The 26274-nt window shown below is 40.6% G+C and overlaps 1 protein-coding gene across 2 annotated transcripts in view; it reads left to right on the top strand.

The window, feature by feature from the left end:
* The first annotated feature begins 10764 nt into the window (after positions 1-10764).
* Positions 10765-26274, top strand: part of LOC137405632 (tubulin delta chain-like) — a 34493-nt gene continuing 18983 nt past the window's right edge. Inside the window, exons 1-3 of one of the 2 annotated variants that reach the window (XM_068091955.1) lie at positions 10765-10927; positions 23982-24101; positions 25265-25335. In XM_068091955.1, coding sequence (XP_067948056.1) covers positions 10794-10927; positions 23982-24101; positions 25265-25335 — 325 coding nt within the window. In that variant the 5' untranslated portion in view covers positions 10765-10793. Of the gene's footprint in view, positions 10934-23981; positions 24102-25264; positions 25336-26274 lie in introns of both variants that reach the window. The other variant, XM_068091953.1, reaches the window with a different exon arrangement.

Raw genomic sequence — 26274 nt, 5'->3', positions numbered from 1 at the left:
TCCATTTACTGATACGGCTGAGAAACAGCCAAAACAAGTCATGCACTCCAATACATCAATACACGTTGATGAGGCAACCTTCATTGATGGTATGTACCGGAAATATGTGTTGGAACTGCAGGACAGGCAGGCTGCCAGCAATTGCATATCGTCTCCAGCAGAAGATACACTCCACAATTTGGCAAGTTTTACTGTCTGCACTCCCCGACCAACAGAGCAGCTGCATTCAACCAGGTTGGTCGAACCTGCTTCAGAGAAGTGTGATAGTTGTTGGTCCACTCAAGATTTGTTGTTCACACTCACAAAACAACTAGACCAAGTCTCTAATAAGAGGCCGAGGTTCCAAACTCTACACTCAGTAGTCGAGTAGATCCCAGGTTACCACACTTTGATGGGTATGGAGATGTAAACTTGTTTATACAACAATTTACTGAAATTTGTGAAGTAAGTCGATGGGATGACCGAGTCGCACTAATACAGCTAAGATCCTGCTTAAAGCAAACAACCAAAGACTGTGGAAGAGCTGACGTGGTTGCTGAAGTGAATAGGAAGCTGCTACAAATGTTCAGACCGTCTGTGTCTGAAGCAAGAGAACAGCTGCACTATTTAAACCGACGAGCTGGAGAAGATTACCTATCATTGGGTAACAAAGTGGAGAGGCTGTCGAAGCTAGCCTTTGGTGGTCTTGGGTGTGTTGTCAAGGACGAGATGGCCTTGGAACACTTCCAGCGAGCCGTGGATGAACCTGCACTTTGGCGGCACCTGCTGCCCGTCGGAGCCTCAACTCTAGAAGAAGCCATGACCGCAGCAAAACATTATGAAATAGCTGGGGGTCAACCATTAAGGACTAGAACTTTTCCGAGAGCTACCCAAATAGATAATCTAAGTGGTACTAGCTGCAAAGCTGCAGAAGACAACTCTGATGGCACTGAGACAGATCTGGCTGAGGCTCTACTTTCCATGTCATTAGAAATGGAAAAACAGACAAAGCTGATAAAAGATCAGTCTGCCCGAATTGCTGCTTTAAAGCAAAGGAGTGTTGACACAAACAATGTCAAGTCTCATAGAGTCCGACGTTGCTTCATATGCGGACGGAGACTCTTCCCACCTGATGAGGAGTTGTACAATACGGAAGAAATGGCCACCACCATCCACAAACCCTAATCAGGAAAACTAGCAAGGTTCACTCCTAAGATTACGGGTAAAGTAGGTGGACCGGTGTCATATAACCGTTACAGAAAGTCAGGTAAGCAGTGCGGGAGAGAAACAAGGGTGAGCCAAGCGAACAGTCCAGGTGAGTTGTCACAATTACAACCAATCATTAGGAAACCTGATTAGCTTTCCTTGCCTCTTCATCGCTCTGGCGACGCTGCGAACCCTTCGGTAAGTCAATCTAATTGCAGTACTAGGGTTGATGTAGAGCATCCTTGTATAAATTTTGCAGCCACTGCTTCTGCACTCTTCAGTAAGTCGGCATGTCGCACTAGAGAAGGCCTGTGGAGATGGAAAGTCTTGCCATTTGGTTGACAGCAGCCCCGGCAACATTTCAATGAATAATGGAGCAAATGTTACAAAGACTGCATTGGAAGACTTTGCAGCTGTATCTACACGATGTTATAGTTATGGGTGACAGGTTTGAAGAACATTACCACAACCTTGAAGAGGTCCTATCTCGGCTTCGATTGGTCAAGCTCAAGCTAAGCCATCCCAATGCCATCTTTTTCAAGAAAAAGTAACATATTTGGGACGTATAGTTAGTAGTAATGGTGTCGCAACTGATCCAAAGAAAATATCCGCTATTGCGGCTTGCCCATCTCTAAAGAATGTTACCGAGTTACAATCCTTTCTTAGGACTGTTGGTTACTATCGTCAGTATGTCCAGGATTTTGCCAACAAAGGCCGACCACTGACAAAGCTAACCAGTAAAACAGCCAAATTTGAATGGACTGAGGAGTGTCAAGCAGCTTTCAACACACTGAAGCAGTCGCTACTGCCGGCACCAGTTCTGGGTTATCCAAACCCGGCTCTTGATTATATCCTGGACACAGATGCTTCTCTTAATAGGGTTGGTGCAGTCTTGTCTCAAATCCAAAATGGCCAGGAATAATTAATATCTTATTATAGTCGTGCTTTGTCACCTGCTCAGCAAAACTATTGTATGACTAGAAGAGAACTGTTAGCTGTTGTTAAAGCTGTTGCTCATTTTTGTCCATACTTGTATGGTAAGGAGTTGAGAATCTATACTGATCATGCTTCACTTTTATGGTTATGCAGAAGGGCTACGCCTTCTGCTCAAGTTGCAAGGTGGTTAGAGATCTTGAGCAAATTCACCTTTACCATAGAGCATCGACCAGGGAGCAAACGTGGAAACGGTGATGGATTATCAAAGAGGCCATGCCTGCACCAAATGTGACAGGGTCACAAAACAATGTGGAGGACTAAGCATGGACCAAATCCAACATGAACTATTAAAAAGGGCACAAAATGAAAACCCTATGTGTAGTAGGATTGCTGGAAAGAAATTGATTGCGCAAGAGTGTGCTGATGATTTATTGGATGAAAATCGCATCCATCAAGTTGTTGGTACAGACTGTAAAGTAGCAGATAGGAGTGGACCAGAGTTCTCACAGACTGCCAGCTTCATCATAACTAATGGTGATGGTTGTTGCATGGTACAAAATTCCAGCACTAGTGATAACTGCCAGAACGATGAAGAGCAGACAACTTTAGATAACTCTTCTAATCAACAAGGGGTAGAAACTAACCTTTACCAACACCACAGTCAGATACACCTAGCTCTGAACTGTGTCAGGCTCAGCTGCTCCCAAGTGATATTGCGACTATCTACAATGCTGTCAAGAATCAACAATCTCTGGATCCAGCTATAGTCAACCTTGGCAGTACAGAATTACGAAAGCTTAGCGCCATGCTCTCTTTAATGCGAATAAAAAGAATCAAGTGCTAGTAACTCGTATACTTATTAGGAAAAGATCTCGGGAGGTGATACTTTGTGCTATGAACATGCGAAAGCGGGTGGTGTGGAACACGCATACCCTGTCTTATGCCGGGATTATAAGGACCCTTCGGAGACTTAGACTGACATGGTACTGGCCTGGAATGACTTCTGATGTTCGACGTATAGTGAATAGCTGTGAAATATGCCAGCGAGCGAAGTCTGGAGGTTGCATCATTCTTAGAGCCATGGACCTCTCTGGGTTGGCCGTCCTTGGCAAAAGGTTGTGATTGACCTAGTTGGACCGCTACCTTTGACCCCTCGAGGAAACAAATGCATTTTAGTGCTGACAAATCATTTTATTCGTTGGCAGGATGCTATACTTCGACCTGATGCTAAAGCTCCTATAATTGTTGAGGCTTTAGATAACTGTGTCATTTGCTACTTCGGATTACCCAAAGAATTCCATAGTGACCGAGGAACCCAGTTCGAAGGTGAGCTTATGACAGAACTTTGTGCCATGTAGAGAATCACTAGAACTCGGACCACTGCCTATCATCTCCAATCTAACGGGGTGGTGGAACGTGGAAATTGAACTTTGGCCGATTCCCTTTGCTGTCTTTTACTAAGTCAGATGGAAGCTAAACAAAAACTGGGACATTATGCTACCACAGATCATGAGGGCCTTTAGAGCAACCCCACATGCAGCAACAAAGGAAACTGCGCACTAGTTGATGCTAGGGCGGGAATGTAGGCAACCTGACCAGTTAATAGATGGCACACATGATGTCGATGAGACTACACAAAGTGAATATGCCTCACATATGCAAAATCAGTTAGATACTGCGCACCAGTTGACTCATACTCAACAAATGCTGCCTCCTAGTTGACTTGATCAGGGGGATGCAATCTTCAAAGAAGGTGACCTGGTGTTAGTGCAAAACAAACGGAGATGAAAAGGAATCTACCCAAGACTACTACCAAAGTTTAATGGGCAATACATTGTACATTATGCCGGCATCTGTTCTAGCAACAACTGAAAGGACCAGCTCCGATGTTGACCAGCTAAGGAATGATTCTCCCAGTGATATGGAAGAGTATATCGGGGCTGAAGAGGATCCAGCAACAGCAGATGCTGCACTCGATCAGCATTTTGATGATCTCAACATGTCCTGGGAAGAACAAGTTCTGCCTCCCGAATGACCAAAACGCCTCTTGACAAAACCTCCTTTGTTGAAGGATCATGTGTTATATCGAGCTTTGAGGCCTTAAAAGAAGATATTGGTATGCCCGATGACACCAAGTTTGAAAGCTTACTTGGGGAGTCTCGGATGCCTTCATCTACAGTCTCAAGCCTTGCTATAGCGTCAACCGCTATTTAAAACATTTAACTCACTCTAATCAGCTGCATTGTCAGGACAACTAAGCATTATAACTTAAGGTTACAACAGGATTGTCAACGTTGGAGCTGGATTCATAATCCATCTTTTATCGACGCTTGTGAGCCAATATTACAATACTGGCACTGCATCTAGGGGTGGAGAATGTGATGGATTTACTGAGTTTAGCTGCTTCAATTATCATAAGTGTGCAGCTATTCTCAGATTAGCCCAGTAATTTAAAAGCCAGCTTGTGTGGAAAGCCCCTAGATTAACACTTAGCACTTGCTATATAAGCAAAGGTGCTCCAGTGTTAAGCTGGAGAACAAAGAGCACAGAGCAAGCGATACAGACTACGAATGACAAAACTAAGGACTGAGAATTACGTTCTTAATTTTCATTAAGAACAGCGTAGTAACATTAACCGATCTCTGTGCAGCTTTGTGTATGCGCATATATATATATATATATATATATGCGCATACACAAAGCTGCACAGAGATCGGTTAATGTTACTACGCTGTTCTTAATGAAAATTAAGAGCGTAATTCTCAGTCCTTAGTTTTGTCATTCGTAGTCTGTATCGCTTGCTCTGTGCTCTTTGTTCTCCAGCTTAACACTGGAGCACCTTTGCTTGTAAGAATGTTAAGTAAGATATATATATATACCTTACTTAACATTCTTACATTTACAAGTGTAACTGTTTGAGTATTTATTATTTGTAAACTCATTTCAGCATTACACTTGATTGTATTGAATGGTATCTAATTGTTCTATCTTTTTATGCTTAAAGAGCATTACTCATAGAGCATACTCATTCACCAGTCACTTTGCTTGCAACAATTACAGTTGTGCATGAGAGCTATTACTCTTTTGGTATAAGACAACTTGTACGCAGAACCCACTTGCAACTGGCTAGTCAGCGCTGACTTTTGCAACAATATTTGTCTTTCAATTGTATTACGTGCTTAACCTTTGTTTGCCTGACTGCAGGTAACAACTTTGATGACAAAAAGATAGATGATATTTGTTTTAGTTTTGATTAATTACAGGATCAGATGTCAGGTATAAACAAGTATTTATTAGGATTTATTTATGTAAGTTATAACACAAGCAGCATCCGCCATTGAGGTTGTCTCACGGTCAACCGGAAGTCACAATATAACCTCTAAACTAATAACTAAACTAAATCTATAACATCTCCCTTCACTACCAAAATGTTTAAACCATAAACCATTTCCAGAGATAAAAGGTAGAACCCAAACCTGTAAATGTGATTGTCAAACAATATAATATCCAACAAGTAAACTACAACTACTAACTACCAAGAAAAACTATAATCCCTTAGTAAACACGGGATCCCACCCAAGCACCCGGAACCCCACCCAAGAGCCTGAGGTATCAGCCGACCACGGATCAGGACCCATTTATGAACACTCATACTGATCTAAATCCGCAGGTCTTTTTAGTTCTCTGCCAAATCTAGACCGCGTTACCACCGGACTCGATGCTGGGACAATTTGCGGTGCGCTCGCGATGCTAGTCGACAGTTCATCAGAACCCCCTGGTTCGCTTGTGCGGACTCTGTTTGGATCCCCAGCACTTGCATTTTTTATAATTTCTGAATCATTGTTGGGCATAGGAAACTCTTTAGGAGGACCTGAGCTGTTGACTTGACTACTTCGTATATCTATACTATTACGTCTGAATACCATGTTGTTGGCTGTCTTCACTAAATATGATCTATCACTATGTGTATCCACAATCTCACCTTGTATCCATGTATCCTTTGCAGTTCTGAAATATACTTGTTGCTTTGATCTAAACATTTCTTTTTCAGGCCCAGCTTTTCTATCATGGTAATACTTATCCTTTGCTTTGCGTTCGCCTAGTGCTAATCTAATACCACCTAACTCGTATGTCTGAACTTGATACCTACTTTCTGGGAGGGGCAGACCATCCCGCAGAGAGCGCCCCTGCAGCAGCTGGGCAGGGGTAGGCAAGCCCTCTGCAACCGGCGTGTTGCGGAGAGTGGTCAACCCCTCCCACCAGTCAACACATCGACCCATCATCGACTTAACCGTTTTAATAGTTCGCTCAACTTGGCCGTTCCCTGAGGGATGAAGCGGCAAACTGGTGACATGCTTAATTTCTTTTGAATTACAGTAATCTCTAAAATATGAAGACGAGAACTGAAGACCGTTATCTGATACCAGTACTTGCGGAGTCCCAAAATCTGAAAACACTTGTGATAGTGCTTGTGCCAGTTTTAGCAGTTGTGGTCGCTAATTCTTTTATCGCCGGCCATTTGGAAAGATAGTCTACTACCATAAGGTGCTCCTTACCTTTGAAACTAAACAAATCGACACCAACTTTCTGAAATGAGAAATCTGGTATTGGTACCGGAATCAGTGGTTCTTTCTTACCTTTTCTTTCCACTGTACGACAAGGCTCACAAGCCATGCATTTGTCTTTTATCCGCCGTCTTAAGCCAGGCCAAAAGACAGCTGTCTGAGCGCGTTGTAATGTTTTAGTTATACCCTGATGAGCAAAATGTAATGTATCTAAAACCTCATTTCTCAATGTTACCGGAATTACTAGTCTGCTGCCGTAAAATACAATACCCCCTACCTCAACTAGGTTATTTCTCAGACTCCAGTAGGGTAAAGCCCGACTTGGGCACGCTCGTCTGGCAGTTGGCCACCCTTCCCTGATGAACTGCAGCACTACAGCCAGTTCTTCATCATTCCTCGTAGCCAGGGCATACTTACACATAGTCTCTTCAGATCTAATTACCACATTGCAAACCTGCATAAGCGGATCCGGTCCCAGATCTTCTACTAGCCCTGTACCTGCAGGGCACGTTCTGGAGAGAGTATCAGCTATTACCATGTCCTTACCCGGAACATAAGTCAGCGTGAATGAGTAACTTAGCAGCTCCAGTCGCATGGCAGCCAGCCTAGGGGAAAGCGTGGCTATCTCTTTTTCCATGATACCCAACAGCGGTTTGTGGTCTGTGGCAATGGTGACATGTCTGCCCAAACAGTAATATCGGAATCGTTTGCATGCAAAAACAGTAGCCAACAGCTCCTTCTCGATTTGCGAGTACCTTTGTTGAGTTCCCGTTAGAGACTTAGCCACAAACTCAATGGGCCTACCATCCTGTAGGAGTACGGCTCCCAAAGAATGAGAGCTAGCATCAGCTGAGAGGGTGACTGGAGAGTTTGGATCAAAGTAAGAAAGAGTGGGAGCATCAAGGATACTCTTTTTCAATGCCTCAAAAGCCTGGGCTTGCTTAATCTCCCAGATAAATTCCTTCGACTTTTTGCACACATCTCTCAAAGGGTAAGTCAATTCAGACAGCCCTGGAATGAATTTGGACAAGTAGTTTATAAATCCGAGTACCCTCTCAACTGCTTTGCTATCAGTGGGTATGACCATATTCTTCACAGCACTTACCTTGTCGGCCCCAGGTCGGACGCCGTGTTCGGATAACTCATGACCTAGAAAAGTCACGACTTGCTGTCCAAAAACACTTTTCTCTTTGTTTAGGGTTAGGCCAGTGCTTTTACATCTCTCTAAAACTTGGCGTAGCCTATCATTATGCTGCTCTAACGTTTTGGCATGGATCAAAATATCATCGATATATACCTCTACTCCCTCAATGCCTTGTAACATGTCAACCATTTTGGCATGAAATAGCTCAGGTGCGCTACATATACCCATAGGGCATCTGAGGTATCTAAACTTACCGTATGGTGTGACGAAACAGGTGAGCCTCGAAGACTCATAGGTCAATGGCAACTGGTGGAAGCCTTGCTTCCCATCTAAACAACTGAAATACTTAGCCCCATGTAGACGAGCAAATATCTCTGTGCTGGTACTAATGAGACAGTGTTCTGATCAATTGAGTATTTAAGTACTGTGGATCCAAGCATATTCTGATCTTATCATTTGGTTTTCTAACAGTTACTGTTGGACTTAGCCACTCGGAGGGCTCGTCATCCCTACATATGATACTATCATTTTCCAGTTTGTTCAATTCATCTTTGAACTTTTGTCTAATACCCTGTGGTATTGTTCTAGGTGCTACTGCTTTAGGCACAGCTGAGGGCTTTAACTGAAACTTGATTTCGTTTTGAAGCTTACCCAAACCCTGGAAAACACTCTCATAACTTTTCACAATGTCTTCACATTTTTTAGAACCGGCATTGCTGATTGACAGCTCGTTTACTACATTTACACCCGGTATGAGCCCCAAATCCTTGATGGCAGGTAATCCCAACAGAGTCCCCTGATGTGCTGAACCATCAACTACATAAAACATCGTTTCGCATGCCCTTTTATTGATTGTCACCCGCAATGAGACTTTACCGAGTGGCCGAATTTGTTGGCCCCCAAAACCCAGTAGTGAAATCCTAGTGCTCTTGATGCGACTAACCCCCAAACTCTTCAAAGTAGACATGTCCATAATGCTTACCTGGGCCCCCACATCAACTTGACATTTTACAATTTTGTCCACAATAGAAATATCTAAGAACCAACCCCCATTACCCCCGTTAACACTAAAAACTGAAAATTCAATGTCACTCTCTTCTTCAGAGTCTGGGTTTCCTACAGACACCGCCAGTGCCTGATGCTTTCCATACGCATTACCCTCCTATTGAGAATCTACTTCTACAGATAGAGTTTTTAGAGAATTGTCACTTCTCTGTCCTCGGCCTTGTTTGCACGCTCGGGCAAAATGATTGAATAGATTGCATGTGTTACACCGCTTTCCATACGCGGGACACCGGCCTTGTGCATGGCTACCCCCACAATATTTACAGTCAGAAACCAGTTTTTTGTCAGAATGAGGTGTCGTTTGACCTCTCCACTTTCGGTTTATTGCATTCACTGGTGCCACTCCTCCTTCAGCACCTAGGCCTACTGAATTTACTCCTGAGCCGCTAGAGCTGCCTAGCCCATCTACTTCCTCTCTCTGATGCTTGAGAATTATTTCTTTGGCCCTCATTTTTGATTTAATTGCATCTAAAGTCACACGGTCATCTAATTGCAACTCCCTGGATAACTCTTTATCTTTCATACCAGCCAAGATTCTTGTTCTCAACATAGACACTTGTTGTTCATCTCCCCAGTTACATTTGGTGACTAACTCATATAGCGCCCTAATGTATTCTTCATTAGATTCATGATTACCCTGAACACGGTTAGAAAACAGTATACTGTAGTGTAGTGAGCAGTCTCTGGGTTGGAAATATGCATCAAACGCAGCTAATGTTCTGGCATACAATGTATTCGCAGGTGTACCACTAGTATCAGGTGCTACTGTTAGCAAAGGGAATATTTTTTCAGCTTCTTCCCCCATTACAAAAATGAGTATGTCCACTTGTTTCTGGGCTGTTTTGGCATCAATGTCAGCTGCACTCCTATATCTGGCAAAACGCTTTTTCCACTCAGGCCACATTTCACTGGCATTAGTGAAATCCAGTTCACTGGGAGGTTTTACTGCTGGCATAATTTCTGTAGATTGAAGAATACTATATGGTTACTATACTGCACTTATCTGAGAGGTTTAAAGTCAGATCAATATTCCATTGATAGACTGATTTGCCTGTGGCACGCTTTGTTGAGACAATGTCTCACTCCTGACAGTTCACATCAATCATAGGGTGCTTGCTGACCCTACTCGCAGCGCCATGTTTTAGTTTTGATTAATTACAGGATCAGATGTCAGGTATAAACAAGTATTTATTAGGATTTATTTATGTAAGTTATAACACAAGCAGCATCCGCCATTGAGGTTGTCTCATGGTCAACCGGAAGTCACAATATAACCTCTAAACTAATAACTAAACTAAATCTATAACAATATTAACATTATAACAGTTACAACAACGCATTGACAGCCTATACAAATATTAATGCAACCAACTACACCACAGCAATCATATCAAAAGCTACCCCATCAACGCTACCGGAGTTAACAAAGAGCTGGTAACGTAAAATATCGCAACGCAAAATTTTCCGGTAGCGAATTTCAAAGCAAAGGACAAGCATCGACCTCAAAATATCTAAAGCCGTGACCTTTCTTGTTCATACAAACATAAACTGAAAAAGCTAACACGCTTTTGTTCTACGATGGCTACGAATTACTTGTTTCGACGTCTCATTGTTTTGTTAGCACTAAATAAAAGTTAATCAGCTCAGCATGTAAATAAGACGATGAGGATTATTCGAATCGCTACAAGTGAATAATAGCCTCGATCAAGCTGACGTTATAGTTTGCTCTATTTTTCGATACCCAAACACAACGCGTTATAGCTTAATAACTATTAAACTAGAATCGGTGCTATTTCTGCAAAATTTAAAGTAGGGATGCCACTGTGATATCACTTTTTCTCCTGTGACATCACCTTCGGTGCTGCTGCTAATACTATTTGTCTGTCGAACTGGCAGTAATGGCAACAGTACCAGTATACGTAGGTCAATGTGGCAACCAACTTGGGTTCAAACTGGATGAGGCAAAACTAAAAGCAAGCTTTAGTAACGACCCTTCGTCTGGACAACAAGAGGCAGCATCGCTTTCTTCATGGTATAGGCATGTGCTGTACAATACAGCTATGTTTGCTAGCGTATTTTAAGTTAATTATCATGTCGGTACAAATATTTTGATTTTTTATTGCCCAAAAACCGGATTGCCATTCCACTTAGCCTGCTTAAGTTTAACTTAAGCTTTGTGGTATATATGAAAGTACTTACGTAGTGAGTTGTTACGTGTGCCTCTCGCTAGTATAGCGAATTACTGCAAACACTACTATGTGGGATCAATTACAACATCAAAATCATCATTACAAGTTGACTGATCTTGTAATACTATACTAAACAGATACCTGATAGTTTTAAGACTAGTCCGTGTAGCAGCCAAGTATCGTCTGGCATCCCTCATTTAACTCCCTAGATAAGGAATGCCCTGCAGCTGCCCCGATTTACCTCTTTCTCAACATCTGGTTAGTATTTACTAGTCAGCACTCCTTACATCTCCCCTCCAAGCGTCTACAGAGTAAGGGGCTGCAAGGTGCACACACACCCTAACTGTAAAATCAGGGTAAACCCCACAGAAATCTCACATATCATAAATGTGTTGCACAAATGACATATAACAATAACGGAAATGATGTAAATAGCAGATATATGTAAATAATGTTAGTTAATAATCTCCTATATACATCAGGTGCCAACACACCATAACTGTAATGCAGACGCATTGACAAAAAACGGCATATAATGACAAATAAAAATGAGTGGTGGATGGGAATAAAGTTAGTATTCTATATACATTATATGCACTTTTTATTGACTGGTCACTTTCTTCGTGTTAATATTATTAACACGCCAAATTTCCCTTTTCCAATCTTCAGTAACCATACTGCCAGGATGAAGCCCGTCTTGAAAAAAATGGGCTCTAAATGCATAGGAGTAGTGCTTTCTCATAAATACTCTTTTATGCATGTAAGGAGTTGCAAAGACCATAGACATGTTGAGATTGATGATGAGTTGATTCTCAACTACGACAAGGCTCCGTATCACCTCAGTATCTCTTTCGTGCTTATCTTTGAAGTTGTTATATCTGTTTAGGCATACTGAACACACTGTGCATAATACCACACTAAAGTTATTTGTGTGTAGCATTCTCATCCACGGTGTTAAGATATCCTATGGATTGCCATAAAGAGGTTTAATAGGCATACACTGTCTATCCTTATTAAGTCTAGTTATGTTATAAAATCTCTAAAAATGCTTGGGTTTTGAGAGATATGACGCAGTAAACGCACCCAATTTGCTCCCGATATAAAAATCGTCAGCCACAGAGTGTTATCCAACTCCCTTACTATCACGTTACCTAGTACTGTTGTCTTCATATCCAGAAAATAAACAGTATTAATGCGCATGAACATTTGAAGACTAAATTTATTAGTTAACCTAGTGGGTCGTTTAATCTGTCGGCCATTTTTTGTTCTGATTTTCGGAGATTTGTGAGCTACAGGTCGTGCCTGGTCATTTTCAGAGTGGCCCTGCCTTTCATCCCGGAATATATGTAATGAAGAATCACTTGATGTATTAGTGGCTTCTTTATCCAGTAGTGCGCTGTTGTCAGATATCAGTGGCTCTTGAGTTGCTGCATTCATAGAGATTCTTTATATTAGTGTTCTGTTTCTACGTAATACATTCCCTGATTCACCAACAGCCACAAATTCTCTGTCTCTAGTTCCTATAACAGTTGCTTTTCTCAGCCCCTTGTTTGGATCTGAAATACTGATGGCTGTCCAATCTGGAGAGGTCTTCTCTTTTTTGCGGCATGCCTACTATTGTATTAGACTGCTTGCTTTCTCCTTTGCTCCCTTTCAAATCCTCTCGGTCTCTTGATATCTCTTTTTTGTTCAGACACAACTCTCAGAGTTCATGGTTCTATTGTGAAGAAGCTGTGATGGAGAATAACCCTTGGCTATGGGTGTGTCTCTGTACATAGCAAGGACTGACTGTAAATCTACACTTTTATTCATCATACAGATGTATAGATTGTGTACGCACTGTGTAGATTTCACGGTGCGAGCTGCACATTCGGCTTCCTCATTGCTTCACGGATTACGAACTTCTCCGACACAAATTGTGGACCATTATCCGTGATTATAGTGTTTGGCACACCTATCAAACAGAATATATGTTGAACTTTGCTACAAATTTTTTGTACATTGGCTGAGTCCTCCAATTCATCCACTACAATCAACCTACTAAAATAATCTACAGTAACAAGCGATGTTTTCTGGTTCTTTTCAAACAAGTCCATAGCGATTCTCCATCATGGCCTCTCTGGAAGTGGTGTTGATATTAAAGGTTCCCTTGCTGTGGAACGGTACTGTTCACATATTTCACAGTTTGACACCAAGTTCTTAATGTCCCATGTCATCCCTGACCACCAAACTACATTTACTTCTACAGTCCTTCTGATATATTTATTGTCATCGTGGTGCCCTTTATGAATATCAGTGAGTACCCTCTCACGTTCTAGTTCCGAAATGAATACTCTATTCATAAAAAAACACAACCCCTTCCATTTGAGTTATATTGTCCATGAAACTATATAAGCTTTTTAGAGCTTCCGGAACACATTTGCTGTTTGGCCAACCACTGGTAAGGTATTTCATGAGAACGACTCCAACTTCATCCTCCAGTGCTATTGGAATTTCCTCCAATCTTTCCGACACTCCCAATGGCTCAGCTAATTCCTTGATAGCCTTTTCTCCTTACAATAAGAGAAATTTGGAGAGTGCATCTGCTAGTACCAACTTGCTGCTTGGGGTGTAAACTACTTTATAAGAGTACAGTAGAACCTCGGTTCTCGAATGCTTCGGTTCTCAACCAACTCGGTTTTTGAACAAAAAATTTGAGATTTGTTTGTCTCGGATCTCGACCATAAATTTGGTTCTCAACCAAACCGGAGCATGCGCATTGGAATTTAACGTTCGGAACAGCTCCAGAAACAGCATGTTTATACGTTTAAAGACGTTATTATGAGCCACTTTCGAAAGGTTCTCAAACAAAGGGAGAAGTTTCGCGTCATAAATTTTTCACAAAAAGGAACCATCTGGGAGGGCATCGCCTCTATCGGAGAGATTTTCTAGGAACACAACTCCTTCAGTTGAATTACCCTAAATTGTTTTGGAGGAGGATTGTTCTTCGAAGATGTGAAGTAAATGTGCAATTGCTGTTTCTATTTCTTTTTCACACGATTTTTTATGTAACTGATCTACTGCATTTTTTTGCTGTTTCACTATCAATTTCTGCCATTTTTGGTATTGTATTATAACCTTTAATGTTTTCGATGTTTTAAGAGCAAAGCATACAAAATGTTTACTTTTTGTTTTCTTTTTTCATCATCATAGATAGAAAATCTTTTATTAAAATTAAACACGATCTGTAACTACCCGTTTTTAATTTTAGTGTGCACTATACAGTACAGTTTATGTAGAATGTTAAAAAATACTTTATCGAAGTTGTTAAATCTACTTGGAACAGATTAGAATTTACATGCATTAATTCTAATGAGAAAACTTGTTTCGATTCTCGGACAACTCGGTTTTTGACCAACCGTCTGGAACAGATTGTTTTCGAGAAGTGAGGTTCCACTGTACGACATGATTTTTAATCAAAATCGTTGTACCCTGATGGGTAGCTTAGCTAGTTCCTTTGTCACCAAAATAGCTAGCAACGGTTTGTGATTTGTCTGTACCGTTATATTCTTTTCAGTTATATAATACGAGAACTTATCACAAGTCCAGCATGTGGCCAATGCCTCATTTTCAACCAGTGCATATCACTTCTCTGTAGGAGTGAGGGAGTGTGATGCATATGCCACAGGTTTTCAATCACCGTCTTTCTGCAGTAGAGGTGCTTCAAGACCAAATGAAGACGAGTCTGCACTCACCATTGTCTCTGCTGCAACTGAATTCGGAGCGAGGAGCGGTGTCTTTGCCAGTAACTATTTTACATGGTTAAACTATTCTACTTGCTTATGTCCCCACACCCATTCACAATCATGTTTAAGTAGTTTACGCAAATGGCTAAGCAAGAAGAAGTTCCTTCTTGTTGGATAGGCTAGGAAACTCAAGAATGGCTATTGCTTTGTCAGGATCAGCTCGGATTCTTCGTCCATCTATAATGTGGCTGAGACTTGGTCTCATAAACTCAAAATTCACATGTGTCATCATTCAGTGTAATTCCTGCTTTTTTCAACCTTTCTAATACATGGAGTAGACGAGCATCATGTTGCTTCTCTGTAGCCCCATGAACCAGAATGTCATCCATCTGATACACCACTCCTTTCAGAACTACCAATTTCTTTTGCATCTCTGCCTGGAATACTTCTGGTGCATAGCTGGTGCTGAATGGGAGCCGTTTACAAAAGTACCTTCCAAAAGGGAGAATAAAAGTAATAAGTTTAGTTGCCAGTTGCCACAAGTTGCATCAAGCTTACTCAAGACTCTAAAATGACCCAATTCACTCAATTTCTCCTTTGTAGTAACTAGTCGATGATATTCTCTCTGAACTGATTTGTTAAGATTGGTGAAGTCTATGCATACCCGGAGCTTCCCATTTTTCTTTGGGACAACTATACATGGTGCACAGCACTGAGTTGATTCTTCAATGCACTCAATTACGCCTGAACTTTCCATTTTATTTAGTTCCTCCAGTAGCTGCCCTTTTCGAGCTGCAGCTACTCTTCGTGGAACTGATTGGATGAAAAGGGTGCCTTGATCTTCTAGTGTAATTCTAACCTCAAAGTTCATCGACCCAAAACCTTTGAACATATCTGGGTATCTCATGATCCATTCTGTTCTCGAATCATACTCCACACCGTCAGCAAAGTTCATCAACCCTAGTTTCAATATTGCAGGTTTACCTAAAAGTGGTGTCAATAAGCTCTTCACCAGGTAGACCGTCTCCTTAACTTGTACATCTAAAAAGCTCAATATTGTCTCAGTTTGACCAGTTACCACAAGTTTGTGATGTCAATGTCCTCTTTCTTTACAGCTGTGACATGTTTACTTTTTCGCAGGGCATCTTTCTTTCGGATGAGACTCTTTGTTACAGAGGACCCATTTATCTTTATATCTAAGCTGCACAGACTGGTTCTTCCACCAATCCTTTGCTGTCCCTGACTGCTTCACATAGTCTAGGTTTTCATCAGGACTGTCTCCTACACGCCTCCAGCTTGGGCATAGTGAGAAACATATTGTTTTGCTTTCCGTACACAGGTAGACAGATCAAAATCATTAACGTCTATCAACTGCTCTCTTAGCTTGTTGTCATTGAACCTGACCACAATCCTGTCACAAATTAGCTGGTCTCTCATAATTCTATAATCACAATTATCAGCCTGAGTGTATACTTGAGTAATAAACTGGTGAATCGTCGTATTTTCTTGTGTTGTGCTATTAAGTTTCACCCTTTCAGAAATCACATTTTTAGGTTTAAAGTGCCTATCAAACATGGCAATCATATTGACCAAGGTCCTTGTTCGTTCCTTTGCTGTATCATGAAACTCGAGTTGGTCATAAATAGGAACTCTCTCAAGACCCATTAGTATCAATAAGTTCGCTATCTGTTCTTCTGGCTCCATCTCCATATTTTCTTAGCAATTTTTAGTATGTTGAATTGTCTTTTAAAAGTTTGCCGTGCTACTGCCAAATTTTCATTTTTAAAATTTAATCTTTGCACAAAATGGTCATCTTTATTTGATTCAGTCATCTCCTCAACCTTTATTTATACACGAAATAGTTGTGTCTATAATGTCGGATTCATTCAAATACCCACACACAAGCTAAATTTGAATGTGGTGGTTCCTATATATTATAAATATCCCAATGTGATCCTGTTTTAGTGGACGATGCTAACTGAATATGCTTTCGTATTTATGCTAGCAAGGATTCTTTCAAATCCTCAACCACAAATCATACAGTAGTCATCAGAATTGTTTATATAACGTGAAAGTGTTCGCTTTTTCACACAAAAATGTTAGTCTCACTCGTTCTTCAAGTATTTAAAATTGTTTTGTACATTGAGTCCGTGTTATTCTGACACAACGTAATACTATACTAAGTAGATACCTGGTAGTCTTAAGACTAGTCTGTGCAGCAGCCAAGTATCGTCTGCGCTCGTAACTCCCTAGATGAGGAATGCCCTGCGGCTGCCCCGATTTACCTCTTAACACCCAGTTAGTATTGACTAGTCTCCTTACAGATCTTACCAAGTTTGATTATATAAATATAGATGTATTCGTGTACTATGTATTTTGGTCAATGACTCAATAACACTTGTGATTAGTTGTAAATGCAAGAGTAGAACCAGCTGTGCAAAAATAAAATACCGTGTGCCGACCAACACTACGGCAAGATATATTTTTAACAAATTAATACTTGCCACCAAAAAAACTTGCGTACTCAGACGCACGTACTCAACCTTTACGTATAACAATATCAAACAAACTTGAGCAAACTAGTAGCTACAGCCTTTTGTGTATGTCAAACGAATGTCGAGTCACTTTTCCCGAACGCTTTTACTCTCCTTTAAATCTTTGGCTTTTCCTAAAGAAGAAGAAAAGCGAGCAATTTTTTAATTACCCTAACCTTGGCTTTTTTACAAGATGGTACTCATAGAGAATAATAGTAACTTGATTGCTTACAGTTGACGAACAAGTGTGGAACACAAGCTATCAATAGCTTTGCAAGATTCCATGAGAAGTTTACACTCAGGAAAGGCAAAGACTTATGTTTGACAAATATTATTATAAAAAAGGCTCGCTTATGTGTAGATTGACCACGTAATTTTATCACACTCACATGAACTGAAGCAAAGAAGAAAAATCCATTTTTTCATTCAACTTCCTTATATACTACTAATACTGCTTAATACTACCTAGTCCACTAGCTTTATCCACTCACCGTAAATGCCAGCTTTGAGCTCAGACACCAATATAGCCTGAGCCTCAAAATTCCCATAATACAACAGGTCCTTTTTTTGTGCCACACATAACTACCATCGAGCACATGTAGTAACTCACCTTGTGACGTTCGTTACCTGACTCCGTTGGGGTAGTCTCCATAGGCTTTGGCTTGTCGGACCATGTGGCACTGCCAACAATGCTCTCCTCTTTACTGCCAGCACCACTGCCAGTGCGCACTCGCCTTTCCATCACCCTGACCTCTGCCACGACCAATGTCACTGCCAACATGACCACCAGCTTCTTCAACACTACTTTCACCAGCAATGATTAGCCCAGAAACTTTTAGTTGGGTCAGTAATGACTCATCAACCTCATCTTCCGTTTCTTCCATCATTGCCATGCTCTCTTCAATAAAGCGGGCTCGACAAGCATCCTGTAGGAGGGCTTCACTCGGGTTGTAACCGACTGCACAAGGGGTGGTACCACAGAGCTGGGAGTTGTGATAGGCCCAGACCTACTATCTACAATCCTCCTCCGAGCCTCAGCTAACTGCTGCATAGCTACCCGGAATGCCTTGACATTTTTTAACTCGGCGACCACTGCCTCACGCTTGGCTTTTAGCCTAGCTATTTTCTCTTCCGACTTCCTTTGTAACTCCCTTTCCTCCTTCTCAATCATTGCCATCTTTCTCTCATAACATCTCTGTCCAATATTCCATCGCTAAAAACCTCAGCTGAAAAAGAGCACACCTCCATTACAGGTACTGGTCCAGCTACTTTGCACCTTCACTCACCTCAGCTGTGAGGTTAAGATTACCTCAGCTTAACTTCAGACTGTGTCCCCTATCCTGCCCCATAGGCACTTTCACCTCTTTTGTGCTTTGGGCTGTCTCCCCTCACTACCAATCTCTTTAACACTGTTCTTGTGCTGGTTTCTGATATACCTTTCTATTACTGCGCATTCACTACTCACCACTCTCTTGGTTTCACAAGTCCACAAATCTCGACCTGTATAGCCTTTCTCAACATTGTTATCCCTTATTTGTCAAGTTTTGCAACTTGACATCATTTGAAGCATGATAACTTAACCCAGCAGCAATGGCTCTCGACAAAAACGGCCTAATTGGCTTAATACTTTTACACTCCTTAACAGGCTCAAACTTGCTCTCACATAACGCATTTACAACATCCAATAATTGTAGCTGCTTCAACTCAGTTATGGTTGAAAAGAACGTTCTCAATCCTTTCACCCCATAAACTTCAGCATCCATAGTCATGTGTGTACTTTCCAAATGAACTACCACACTTCCAATCACGTTCAACTCACAACCATCAGCATTTTCTAAAGCTGTTGATGGCTTCTTTACCTGTAGGTTTAACCTATTGGCTGGTGTCTCGGTTATTATCAACACCTCCGCACCAGTATCAAATGTAAACTCGAAATTCTTCTCATTAACTTTCAGAACTGCACAATTCTCCGGACTAGTCATGGGTCTTCACCATATTTATTCATAGAGCCAGAGAATCTAACACTCTGCCCTTACTACTCTCACGGTACCTTTCATCATACCCTACATCTCACACCTCTCATTACTACTGTCTTTCTAATACCTAGCCATACTATGGTTCCTGTATCTACTCATCTTTCGCCTCATGAGTGCTTTTTCTGCCTCTATACCTCCTCGTACTACTATTTTGACTACTACTATCACGAACTATCACCATGCTCACCAAACACCAGCTTTGGATAACTGGCCTCCATTACTCCACGACACAATTAATTTTTTAACTCTAATGCAACTCACTCTATGGCTCCTCTCTGTATATTTTTAATTCACTCCTCTTTCGCAAATAATAAATGTAAATGACTCTCCATTATATATTTAATCATGACCCCTCACATCTTGGACACTTCACAGCTACGACAACTCACCCCCACAACACTACACCACCACCCGTCACCTCACCTGCACGCCTGTGAAAGGGTACCGTCCATCGTTAAACTTATAACACCACCAGAAAGTTTTCGCTTACAATAACAACAAAATTTAGAGCTTCGTCAGCTGCGCCACGTTGTATAAATGAATGTAGTTACATGAACTGAAGCAAAGAAGAAAAATCCTTCTTTCATTCCGCTTCCTTATACACTACCCAATACTGCCTAATACTACCTAATCCACTAGCTTTATCCACTAGCTTTATCCACCCACTGTAAATGCCACGACCACCCGCAACAGCTTCAAGCTCAGATGCCAATATAGCTTGAGCCTCGCAAATCCCATAATTCAACAAGCTTAACTCCAACTCTAACAATACTTCAAATCTAATCATGGTTTTGTTTTCATTGCAACTAATCTGGTCATAAAGTTGATGACAATGAGTTGTCTTACACTGGGTAAAGCGTGTGGAGCTTGCAACTGGGAAGGACATTATGTAAGCTCTAAATTTTGCAGTATGAAAAGCAGTCGTAAGCCTATATCACATACACACGCTATCAACAACGAACCTAAGCTATCATCTGCTGTAGATAACTTTAACCTTGAGTTTGCAGTAAGCTACATTGACAATGGTAATATAACACCTAGGTGTAATGCTGTGATTGGAGGCCAGACTTTACCATTTCTTATAGACTTTAGAGCTGTCAACGATGTTATCGACAGATGCAGCTATAGTCAGTTGGAGAATTCTGTGGAGTTACAACCTGCCTCTAAGAGACTATGCTTTTTGACAATCAACTCCATTGCCATTGTTGGCAGTTCCAAATTAAGATAACTATTGATAATCTTTCTACCACTACTACATTTTTGGTTTTTGATGGTCATGCTAGTAACTTAGTGTTTATACAGCTAGCAAAATTTATGTAATTAGAGTAAACCATAGCATTTTTATTTAAGCTGATGATAGTAACACTGATTTAGAGGATCAGGTCAAAGTTGTTGTTCCTAAATCTAATGGTGAAGTGTGACTTTGTGTCGAAATGAGAAGAGCCATAGTCAGAGAGCATTACCCCCGCGCCCACTGTCCAAGAGATGTTGGTAGAATTACATGGGTCACAAGTGTTCTCCAAGCTGGATCTTGAGCGAGGCTTTTTTAATGTGAATTAGATCCTGGGTCCAGAGATATAACTACTTTTGTTACCCATATGGGATTGTTCAGAATAAAACGTCTCAGTATGGGTGTATCATCTGCTTTTGAAGGGTTCCAGTACACCGTTCAAAAATTACTTAGTGGTCTCAGTGGTGTATTAAATATGGCAGATGACATTGTTGTGTTTGGTAAGACTCTTCAAGAGCAAAGAAAGCGTCTGTTGCGTGTTGTAACTCGTCTGTCAGAATGTGGACTTACAAATGTAGTTTTGGTCTTTCTTCTATCATGTTTCTAGGTCATGTCTTTTCCAGCAATTGTGTCTCGCCTGACCCTGATAAAGTTAAATCTATATTAGATTCTATGTGCCCTGAGAATGTACATGAGTTATGGGGATTTTTAGGCTTAGTGCAGTTTGTAGGTCATTACACATGTCAAGTACTTGGCTACTGCTGCAGCCCCATTATGAGATTTAACTGAGCAGTCCGTCAAGTTTCAATGGTCTAGAGTTCATCAACAGTCTCGATAGGATTTAGAAGCTCATAGGGACATGCATATATTAGCTTATTATGACAAGGAGGCTTCTACTATAGTAGTAGTGGATGTTTCTCCTGTAGGTTTGAGCTGTGTTTTTACCAGACTCGGAAGGGAGTTTTTAGAGTAGTAGCCTATGATCACAGATGGTTTTCGTAGGTTGAGTCAAGATATTATCAAATAAAGCGGTAATCTTTGGGCCTTATGTGGTCGTGTGTACATTTTAAGATGTATATTTTGGTTGCAAGGTTCACTCTGATTATTGACCACAGGCCCCTAGCTAGCATATTTGGCAAGCCTAGTTCTAAGCCAACCCTTAGATCTGAGTGTTGTAACCTAAGACTTTAATCTTTTGATTATACTTTGACGTATGGTCTAGGTAGGCATTACATAGCTGACTCTTTGTCATGACTCAGTGTGTCCAAGAATGATATTGTAGAGTCTTGGACGGATGACTCATATATTCATGCCGTTTTCGAGCTGTCTACTTTATGCGCAAAGAAGTGGTCTGACATTCAAGAAGCTGCTAAGCTCTGCGAAAAAACTAAGTTTAATCAGGAAACCATTCAGTCTGATGATTGGAGACACTTATCTGCTACTGTTAGTTTATTGAATCATGAGTTCAGTAGTTGTGAAGGAGTTGTGCTTTGTGGTGATTGCATCTGTATTCTAAGCAGTCTACACGAGTAAGCTTTAAGCTTCGCACCCGAAGGACATCAGGGTATTGTAAAGGCTAAGATGAGGTTATGTCTTAAAGTTTGATGGCAGGGAATAGACGAGAATGCTGAATGCTTGTGCCGTCAGTGTTTGCTATGTCAGCTGGTGAGTAGTGAGATCTACCCACTCCTATCGCTCCTACCATACTGCCTGATAGTCCTTGGGTGTTTTGTAGTGCAGATTTATCAGGTCCTTTTCCTGATGGTCGTTTGGTAGTTGTCATTATTGATTACTTTAGTAGGATATCTGAAGCTTTCTTTTTTCGAAGTTCCAAGGCCGAAAAGGTATATTTCCTAGAGCGTGTTTTTATGCTTTATGGTTATGCAAAGATGTTGCGGTAGGACGATGGGCCATAGCTCATCTCTAAAGAGTTTCAGGAATACCTAAGGACATGTGGCATTAGATGGGTGTCTACCATTCCTTTATGGCCCCAGGCCAATAGTGAAGTAGAAAGGACCAATCATACTATTCTCAAGACTCAATGTATTGCTTATTCTGAAGGTAGTAACTTGGAAAAGGCTTTGTTAAAGTTTTCGATGGCATATAAATCTACACCGCACTCTTCGACAGGAGTTACTTCCTTTGCTTTGTTGTTTGGGAGAGAGATGAGCACTAAGGTACCTATGCTGAGTTGTAATGCTGAGTTGTAGTGCTAAAGGCACTGCTGAAGAGGCGCGAGAGTCTGACACTCCGCACAAGCAGGGGATGAAGGACTGTGGTGATAGAGCCATAGGTGCTGAAGAGTCGCCTATTGGGCCAGGTGACTCTGTTTTAGTTAGACAGGAAGCCAGAGGCAAACGGGATAATGCATTCAATCCAGGGCCTCGCAAAGTTGTTGCTATGCAAAGCTCTGACATGTTTTGTTCTACTCCTGCTGGTAAGCTGTCGAGGCAACATGTTTTAGTAGCTAAGAAGGCTGATGTTGCTTCTTCTAGAGAAGCTGTAGCTCCTAGTCCTTTTGCTAACAGTGACTCAGGTGATACAGGTCTTCGGGTTAGTTAGAGGGAACGTAAAGTGTCTTCCAAGTTTAAGGAAATTACATTATATTGAAACAGATCTGGGTATTTTGTTTCGTTTCTTTGTTTTATTTAATTAGTTTTGGAAACATGTATTTGTTTGGCTTGCAAGTATTTCTCAGTAATATTTTATTCACCTGTAATCTTTCTGCATGTTTACCTGGAGTAATACTCACCCATTTGGCTGACTGCTCCGATACACATGGTTATACTCAATAGAAACCTTCAACATATTTAGGTTCAGCTTAGTTTAAGCATTTCATTTCTGTTTTTTATTTTTCTAGCTTCAATGTGATGTTCTTTCGAAATAGGAGTGAAGAAATGTAGCGTTTGCATAAAGACTATTGTGGGTATTTGTTTGAGGCTATGCATTCACGAATGCGTACTGTGGTCTTTGAGTTGGAGCACGAGTGTTTAATAAATGTCACGAGATGTAATTCATGCGTATCTGTTTTTAATTTGACGATGTTGTACACCTATGAGTAGATGTGTCACACTTAATATAGCCCTAGTCTGGTTTTATTTTGTGATTATCTTATTCACTTGTAGATTTTTATTTGGTATAGTTCACCTTGTTAGCTGAAGTGGCGCAAGCAGTGAGAGGCTGTGTCGAAATCCGTTTGTTTCAACTTGTGTTTGTTTATTATGATTTAGTCGTAAAAGCTGTCTTGATTAATGAGTCATGGTTGCAAATAGTATTATTTTAAATGTAACCAATCTTTACAGCCTTATTTAAAAATCTTGTTTAATTCAAATATCAAGTTTTCATCATTTATTTTGGGCTATTCTTACCAGGACACCTGAAAAGAAAAGTTATCGTAGATGTATAATGATAGACACAGAAACAAAAGTTGTAAACAAGTTGAACACTCTAAAATGCAAATTATCACCGGATCGGAAGAAATCTAAAGAGTTGTAAGTGTTTGTTATTTATTATTTAGACTACTACTAGCTCAATAACTCTCAATGATAGTCATTGTGCGAATTTGTGCCTTTGCTATTATCATAGCTGTTGATTTTGCTGTTATATAGCTGTTGATTTTGCTATTGAGTCATTGAGCTCAGAATTATAGTACGTGTGGGATGAACTGCAGGGAACCAGTGTAGAGGAAATTGCTGTGTCCCTTTACATGCTCCACAAGAACCACGCCACTCGAGTACAGAGGCAGTTACCATAAAACCTCTAATTGAACGCCACCTCTATTTGAACGCCACCTCCAATTGACCGCCACCCTGAGAGAAGAGTTGAAAAATACAGAATATAGGCGACATTCACTTTGCCCGTAATAGGGCTAAAGTTATCTTCCGAAAATTCTGACGAGCCAGTTGAAAAATAGACCCCCAACCTGTATTTGAACTCTACCTCCAATAGGCCGCCACTATAGAGGAAAGGTTGGAAAATAGAGCGCCATGGCGTTCAATTAGAGGTTTTATTTATATAATTAGAGGTATATAATATAATAGAGGTATATATTTATATTTTGCAAATATGTAGTGAGACAGTTTAACAGATGCGATAAATAAACAGTAAACTACATGATGTGAGACTTTTAGGTGCCTTCTGCCCCTTCTGTGTCGTCTTAGATAGTCTTTGTGAAATGGCAAGCCCCGCCCCTCGTTCATAGGGTCGACTCGATAACTGACTATTTGGCCGATCAGGGCCTCTGGCGAGGCTCATTTCATCTGCTGAGTCAGGGCTCAGTTTTGGCGTCGGTCTCGGGTTTTCTCTTATTCTCTCTCGGACTGGTGATCGGTCGCCACAGTATTTTAGCAATCATTAATAGTTGGACTTAACTGTTATCTGAGCACGAATAAACCTGCTAGTTTATGTTCTTTGCATATTTTCAAACTCTAGCAGTTGTAGTGCGCCCAATGAACTCGTCACAATCAGGATGTAAACTAGGTCACGCTGTCTGTCTTTGATTATTTCCTGACATTCGCACCACATCACAGTTCGTCGATTGCAGTTAATAATGCTTTTTGATTGATACTGGTTTACACCGATTAGCTTGGAAAATTTGCAAAAGATGCTACTTCTTGTACACTGCTAGCCGTTGAGGTTCTTGATGAATTTTTAGGCTAACTCAAACCACGAGAGAAGAAAATATAATATTTGGAAAAAGAGGCAGAGGAAACAACTGGGCACTTGGTAAAAATATTTACATGTATATTATGGCTATCGTACTTCATAGCTCATTTATTAGCGAATAGAGGGCAGTGCTGTTTTTATTTCTGTAATAAAGAATCATTTTTGTATTTAGTCAAACTTCGACTTACGCATCCTCTACGCACCATTATTTGGAAGATGAAAAATTTGAGCAAATAATGTTTTCGACATTTGAAGAAACTTGCAATATCTGACGTCTAAAATTTTTCACAGTAAGTCAAAGTTAACGAGCTCGTAGTACAGTAGAAACTCTACTTACAAAAAGCTTTGTATACAAAATTTTTAAGTTGCAAAATGTCTGTTTGCAGAAATGTTGTTCTGAATAATGAGATAAGCTTCTAAATACAAAACCCCCTGCTAGCCGGTTAGCCAGATGTGCAGCTTGGTTCAACGGTGGTGAGCCTAGCCTGCTCAGCCATTGGCTGATGCCCTGCAGCTTCCTATTGGCTCCTTTGCTTTGTGAGAGTATGCACAATGCGTCTCATTCAGTTGCTAGCTAAATTCAGTGAATGTTAGCCTAGTCGGCCTTCGCCAAAGATAAACAAACAGACCATTCATAGTTTTTATTTGTTATATTTTTGTTCTGTTTTTTTTTCGCATGTACTTTTTCTATTTAATATGCAGTAATCTTATTTTAACAGGTATTTATTACAGGTTTTAACCATTATATTTTATACAAATATTATGTCCGAGTTTTGTGGTGCTTGGAACGGATTACTGCATTTTTAGGGTAAAATACATTCCTACTTAAGAAATGTTCTACTTAAGAAATGGCTTCTGAAGCCAGTTAATTTCATAAGTAGTTTCTACTGTAGTTAAAAGTAATTAAAACTAAAGACGAATTATAAAAAACATAGTTATGTTAATCCTGACTATACATGTATATGTATTGTCTAAAGTACTTCTTATGCTTTGCTCAAC

Source organism: Watersipora subatra, chromosome 10 (assembly GCF_963576615.1).
Source record: "Watersipora subatra chromosome 10, tzWatSuba1.1, whole genome shotgun sequence".
NCBI classification, from domain to species: Eukaryota; Metazoa; Bryozoa; class Gymnolaemata; order Cheilostomatida; family Watersiporidae; genus Watersipora; species Watersipora subatra.
Note: the sequence above shows the minus strand (reverse complement) of the source record. Positions and strands in the feature narration are given on the sequence as shown.